The sequence below is a fragment of the Pyrus communis genome, chromosome 6 (assembly GCF_963583255.1).
Source record: "Pyrus communis chromosome 6, drPyrComm1.1, whole genome shotgun sequence".
Taxonomy (NCBI): Eukaryota; Viridiplantae; Streptophyta; class Magnoliopsida; order Rosales; family Rosaceae; genus Pyrus; species Pyrus communis.
In genome coordinates, this window is record NC_084808.1 from 28,972,003 (window position 1) to 28,978,910 (window position 6,908).

The 6,908-nt window shown below is 36.2% G+C and overlaps 1 protein-coding gene across 1 annotated transcript; it reads right to left on the reverse strand.

The window, feature by feature from the left end:
• Positions 1–3,397: 3,397 nt before the first annotated feature.
• LOC137738228 (U-box domain-containing protein 21-like) lies at positions 3,398–5,406 on the reverse strand. Its single transcript, XM_068477860.1, has one exon. It carries the CDS (start codon positions 5,299–5,301, stop codon positions 3,970–3,972), a length of 1,332 nt encoding a protein of 443 aa, XP_068333961.1. The 5' UTR covers positions 5,302–5,406; the 3' UTR covers positions 3,398–3,969.
• Between the last annotated feature and the right edge of the window lie 1,502 nt (positions 5,407–6,908).

Below are 6,908 nucleotides of genomic sequence, written 5' to 3' on the forward strand. Positions count from 1 at the left end.
ACCACCCCTATGCTCAGGTATGTTTCATACTGAGTGTGTTTTTGGTCCCAATTATATGGATTTGGATCCTCTCATAAGCTTAAGAGGCTGAGCTCCTGAGCAAAGCACACGGACTGTTGAATTTTGATCTAATGGTACAATTATTATAACGTTTAGAGGGCCTCCAGATCAAAATCTAACGGCCTGTGTGCTTTGCTCAGAAGGCTCAGCCTCCTAAACTCATGAGATAATCCAAGAAAAAATTGTGCTTTGATCTAGTCGTTATCGTGTTTTATTCCCAAGAAAAAAACATGACTATACGTACATATACAATGTATGACTACATATACGTACGATGTATGACTATATACATACGGTGTACTCTTGAAACAAAAACCCTAATTCTCTCATTTCAACACAAAGCACAAAAGCAATGATCAATCATAATATATTTTGAACCCAACAACAAAATCTAGACCATACTTCGGTTTCTCACTAGGAGATACGTTTAATAGATAATGTTAGGGAGACTAAAATTTTAAACTAAATGATATCACTAATAGGAAATAAGCACGTTAGTCAACACTTAAATAATAATTTAATCATAAAAAATCACATCATTTAATTTAAAAAATTGGTCTCCATTATCCATGTTTTATAAAACTAGCCTTCATACACGCGCTCACGCGAGTGCAGAAAACATTTTTTGAACCACGGTGTAATACGATGAACTTACACGTTAAAAAAAAATGTACAAAAAGAATTAATTATGCGTTATGCGCGTGCGAAAAATCTTTTTTATAACCGGCACTATACGCCTTTTAAGATATTTTGAACGTGTTTAAAAATAGAGAAAATAAGATTTAATAAACAATTGATTAAATCACATTATTGATAGGTCATTGTGAGGTACTAATTATTAAAATAAATAAAAAACACGGTGTACTACGATGGACTTCGACGTTTTAAATGTTTTTATATTAAAAAATTATACAAAAAGAATTAATTATGCGTTATGCGCGTGAGAAAGACCTTTTTTTATAACCGGTACTACACGCCTCTTAAGATATTTTGAACGTATTTAAAAATAAAGAAAATAATATTTAATAAACAACTGATTAAATCACATTATTGCTAACTCATTGTGAGGTATTAATTATTATTAATAAAAAATTAAAAAAAAATTTAAAAAATAAAAACTGTACATGAAAAAGTTAAATATTAAACAATTGTTTAACACTGTACATTAAATAGTAAAATATTAAAACACTATTTATCACTTTGTTGACAAAAAGAAAATTCAAATAGTTGAAGTAAATAAATAATTTTAGATCATGTTAGAAGTAACCTCTCATAAACCAATTAAAGTAGATAAATTCACATGATAAAATCGGTCTTTATAGAATTTACATTAAGAATAAAAAAAATAATATTTAATAAACAATTAATTGAATCACATTATTTTTAACCATTGTGAGGCCAAGCTAACCCTCTCCCCCTTAGTGTAGATAATATTATGTGTTAAAAAAAATCATTTGACAATTAATTTAATCACATTATTATCTGCGTGTGAAAGACCTTTTTTATAACTGGCATTATACGCTTCTTACGATGTTTTGAACGTGTTTAAAAATAGAGAAAATAATATTTAATAAACAACTGATCGAATCACATTATTTCTAGCACATTGTGAGGCTAAGCCCACCCCCTCCTCTTAGTGTAGATAATATCGTTTGTTACATAAAAAAAATAATCATTTGACAACTTATTTAATCACATTATTATCCGCGTGTGAAAGACCTTTTTTATATCACGTGGGCACCATCAATTTTGTCATTTGTTTATTATTTTCTCTCTTCCCTTTCATTTTTTTTATTCTTTTCTCTGATGAACAGTGGAGAACAGTGTGACGAACAGTGGAATTTGGGGTCACACATGAGACAAAAATTTTGGTGTCGCCCGCTTCGACAAAAAGAAGTGGACCAAAATGCCCCTTAACCAAAAAAAATTTAAAACCTGCCCAAGAGCATATTTCAAATTATGTAAGTGTAAATTGGTCATCTAGCCATAAAAAAAACTGTGATGCACTGTTACCTTTTCCATTGGCTTTCTATATAGGATAGTGGGCCATTTAAGTGTCTAGAAGAGAAATTAAGGAGATATAGCCTAATCCGTCTCTTAAATAAAATAAAAAATAAAAATAAAAGTTTAAGACGGTTGTTTTGCTCTAGAAAGTCTTCTATTTTGTAGCTATTGTTGAATGGCATGGTTTGATGAGAATCTAAACTTTAATCCGTATTCAAGATTGCAGAAAAAAGTTTATAAGAAAACCCAGATAGTCACCCTTCTCTAATTTTCAATGAAAAGAAAATTTTTCAAGCCTGCAAAATGATATATAAGGAAATTAACCTAGATAGTCACCCTTCTCAAATATTTAAAGGTAACCCCCAAAAAAATTGAAAGTTGCATACTTAGACTTTAAAAAAAAAAAATTACTAATATTATTAGGGGATGAGAAAGTTTAAAACTATTACAATAATTTAGATGAGGGGAACACATGGATAGAAATCCAACACATTATCCACAAGAATATTGAACTACATACAGTTGCATACTTAAACATCCAAGTTGCTAGAGTATTGTGCACCCTCTTTTGCCTAAGTTCATCTTATAATTTAGATTAATTTAATGTAAACTTATCGCTTTTATAAACAAAATTATGAGTACAAAATTGGAAGCAGCTTGATGTGAACAATTAACCAACTGAATATTATACATACATAATTGCTTTTGGAGAGCAACTTTAGTGCGTTCTAAACCAATTTTACGCAACCTTTAAGATTAGGCAGCCACATTAAAAATGTGCGCATGTGAGACCTAGTTTGGTTAAAAGAAGAGATAGGGGTTGTGTTTTGCTTGTTTTTGTATTTTCCAATTTCTTTTGTTTAGTTTCTAAAGATCAGTCAATTCGGGCTCCTGGGAACTTGCGGACCCATCAACTCCGAGTTGATCTGCAGCTAACATGTGTGTGTGCAATCGTTTTCTATATTTCCAGTCACAAATGACAATCACGATTATTGAATCTACCTTTTATACTCCATGTATATGTAAAAGCCGGGAACGCGAAGCGCAAACGAAGGTGAGTTGCTAGACCAAACTCCCTGCCGACGATCGGAAACCGAGTGGTAAAGCCGTGATCCCCTTACTGGTATTTGTAACATTCGAGTTACCATCCACCTTAAAAGTCAAATTTAAGTTTTCCTTCAAGATAATTCTCTGAATTCATTCATCGAGAGATTGGTTCATTAATCAAACTAACTTATATATGTGTATATCTAATGGTTGTATAAATTACTTTTCCTACTTTACCGATCATATGATATTCATCTTTATTAGAGACGTGGTTAGTAAATATGTACAAATAACATTATTCTTCATTAAACACTCAAATTAATCAACTCAATAAAACATACACACATAAAAAACAAGTACCAATTGAAGAGAAATATTAAGGGAACTCTCTCAAAAGTGGGACTCTCCATTGGCTCTCTGTCACCTCACAATTTAACTTCAATCCTCGTGCCAACATTATAAAACATGCGTAATGCTACACTTACAATCTATTTGTATCATCTTTCTAATAAATGTAAGGCTCATCATCGCATGTGGGTCCAATATCTATTAGAGAGATGGTACAAGTAGATGATAAGGATAACATTTTTGAAAACATAGAGCAAAAAACACTAGAGGGCAGGGAGTCCATGAAAAATTCCACTTTTGAGAGAGTTTCCTTACCATAACTACATACTCAAGAGGCCAATATAGTGATTACCACTTAATTCCTGTAAAGCATTTAGTATGTATAGTATTTGTATTTGTATTTTGTACAACATTGATGAACTGTGAAAATATTGAAAAGGGTCAATCAATAACCCTGGCTTTCTCTCATCCTAATTAACAACTACAATATTTCTGAACATTGATGAATAATCAAAAAGGCCTCTTGAGCTGCTTAAAATCCATAGAATCAATACACTCCAACCTCTCCCTATGAATGTTCAACGCCTTTAACAAGTCCGTGACCTTGTCTTTGGTCCTCTCCGCACAACCAACTTGCAAAAGTAGCAAGAGCTTCTGAAACGCACCCACTTGAAGGGCCTCCACGAGCACACCTCCGTCTTCCCTAGTCTCGTTCTTGCAAAGCTTCCAAAGAATAGACACCGAAAACTCCGTGGCCAAATCCGAAACCCTAAGTATCTTCTTCACCACAACCGGCATGGTCAAGGCATGAAGGTAGGCCTTTTCCCTGCCTTGCTTGCTTCCGCAAAGTCCGTCTAGCACTCCCAACGCCTTCTCGCAAATGCTTCTTTCGGCATCTACAAGAATGTCCGAAAGCAGAGACACCAATCCCAGCTCTACAAATCTCTCTTTGATTTTATCTTTCGAAAGAGAGGAGGATGATGAGTTGACCATTTGATACATGATGACCAAGGACGCTTTTGTAGAAGTAGGGCAAACTGGTTCTTTGATCAGCTTCACTAGCACCTCCAGAGCTCCTTCGATCTCTGCCAAAGCATCGATCTTCTGATGATCATGATCAGATGAGACAGCGGTCTCTTTGAGCACCAACGATGCGTTTCGTCTTTGTGACAAATCTCCACTCTCCAAAAACCACACCATGCAACACAACGAAGCAGGCGATCCGAGGTACAAGTTAGCCTCCTTGTCAAGCGGGAAAACCAAAGTCAAAGCAGACAAAATCTCCTCCAAAACGGCAACGTTTTGATGGTGTTGAGAAGTTGAAAATGCATTAAACGCACCCGCTAGAACGCTCCCCGTGCCACTAGCCACAATGCAACGCTTGTTACGCTCGCTTTCTTTCGCCAACGCCTTGATCTTCGCCACCAAAACTAGGCAATCATCCTTGTTCTGATGATGACTCGATGTCGTAATCTTTGATAAAATCTCGGTCACCTGAACCGAACTGATCGGAATGCGAGGGGTGGGAATGCGCTCGATTCCAAAAGACTTTTTCTCGACGCACCAACCCTGTATCATCTTGCGGATGGTGTGATTGGGAATTGGATCGAAGCTTGTGAGGACTTGGTTTGTTATAGGGCACGTGAAGTTGCCGGCTTCAATCCACGTCTCTATGCTCTGACGGTCGTACGTGATCCCGGTGGACAGCGTGACCGGATCCTTCATCAACTCAAGTGAAATTGGGCACCGGAAATGGTTTGGTATGGTCAGCTCCATGTCGCCGGCCTCACCCTCCTTGGCAGCACGGCGGCCGGCTCTCAGCCTTCTCCATGACAAGGTCATGACAACTGAATTAATGAACTGTGTCTATCTGAGATATCAACGTTGGAATGGTATAATAGGTGGATCGACTAGTACTATGATATATATGTATTGTTGTTGGGTTGGAAATTTGTAAAGATGGATATATATATATATAGTGGTAGTTGTTTTTTGTATGTTTAAAATATGGACGCGGTTCAAGTTGGAAACTTGGGATACGTTTATAAAACAGTGATAACTAATGGGTTTTGAATATTTGACCGTTGAACGTTTGAAATGGTAAGAGACGAACAGGAAGTGGTACACCGTCAAAGGAGGAGGTGTCGGGCAATCTGTACTTACTGTTTGGAAAAAATCAAAGGTTTGACGCCATGCCGGTCAACTGGTCGGTGGATTGACCGACTCGGATTGTATCGCATTTGTTAAACCGTGGACCAGATCAGCATGTGAGATGAATGGGTTTAAAACTTTAAATTAATTCACTAACTAATGAGATTGGTCTTTTCTTAATGTGTTTGATTAGTTTCGCCATTGGGCTAATATATACGCGCATCAAACACGAACCCGGACTCAAGCTGGTGATTCTTATCGGAGTGGCAAAAAGTATTGATGGTTATGCATTCTTATGCATGTTCGATCCCCACCGACTTCATTCTTCCATAACTCGCAATCATATTGATGCTTTACGGTGAATGTTAGACATACATCATGTAGAATTATTAGAGAGAGGTCATATGGCAACCACGTGGACTCACCTTACACGCGGGGCATCATCGCGCGGGGTCAAGGGGACCCACCCATCACGTGGTAGTACAGTACGGGTCCGCTCCCTGGCTCTGATATCATGTAGAATTATCAGAAAGACAGGTCATACGGCCCACTTCTAACAACACCGATATGTCCCTAACTTGGTAATTACCACCTACACAATCCATCAAGTGTGGGGTTTTATCACAAAAGACCTCGGTATTAGTTAGAGTATGGTTAGGATATTTAAATTATTAGTTTTCTTTTTGTATGACCGATAGGGATTCAACACAGCACACTATTCAAGACGGCTATCTGAGTGTCAACAAAACCCTAGAAAAAAGGAAATTAATAAACTACTTGTTTGAGAGAGAGAGAGAGAGAGAGAGAAGCTTCGTATTACTGTGATTGTGAGATTTCAAGGCCAATTCACTTGGTGATTTGAGCCAATTTACAATGCACCGATTGTTTATAGTCGTGTGAAATGTCACACGAGAAAAGATGCGGACACAATTGTTGAATATAACAGTTTCATTTTAAAAAACATTGGGTTGTACTTCCGATAACACATGGTTATCTGTCTATACTAAATAAGGAAAACTAGTAATAGAGTTTGAAAACTTTGAGTTTTAACAAAAATGATAAAAATGCGTTGTAAGTGAATAGTATTAGGATTGACTTTTTAGAATAAAAATGTGATTTTTTGTTAAAGTGAATAATACCGGAAGTTTTTCGTCAAAGTTTCCTACTAAATATCCCTTTCATGTATTTTGGTACTATTCATTTTCTAGTCCAACTCTTTACGCCTAGTGGTTGTACAAAGACATTTGGACATAAGATTTTCTCCTACTAAACTAACCATATTTTGGGCTCCATTGGTA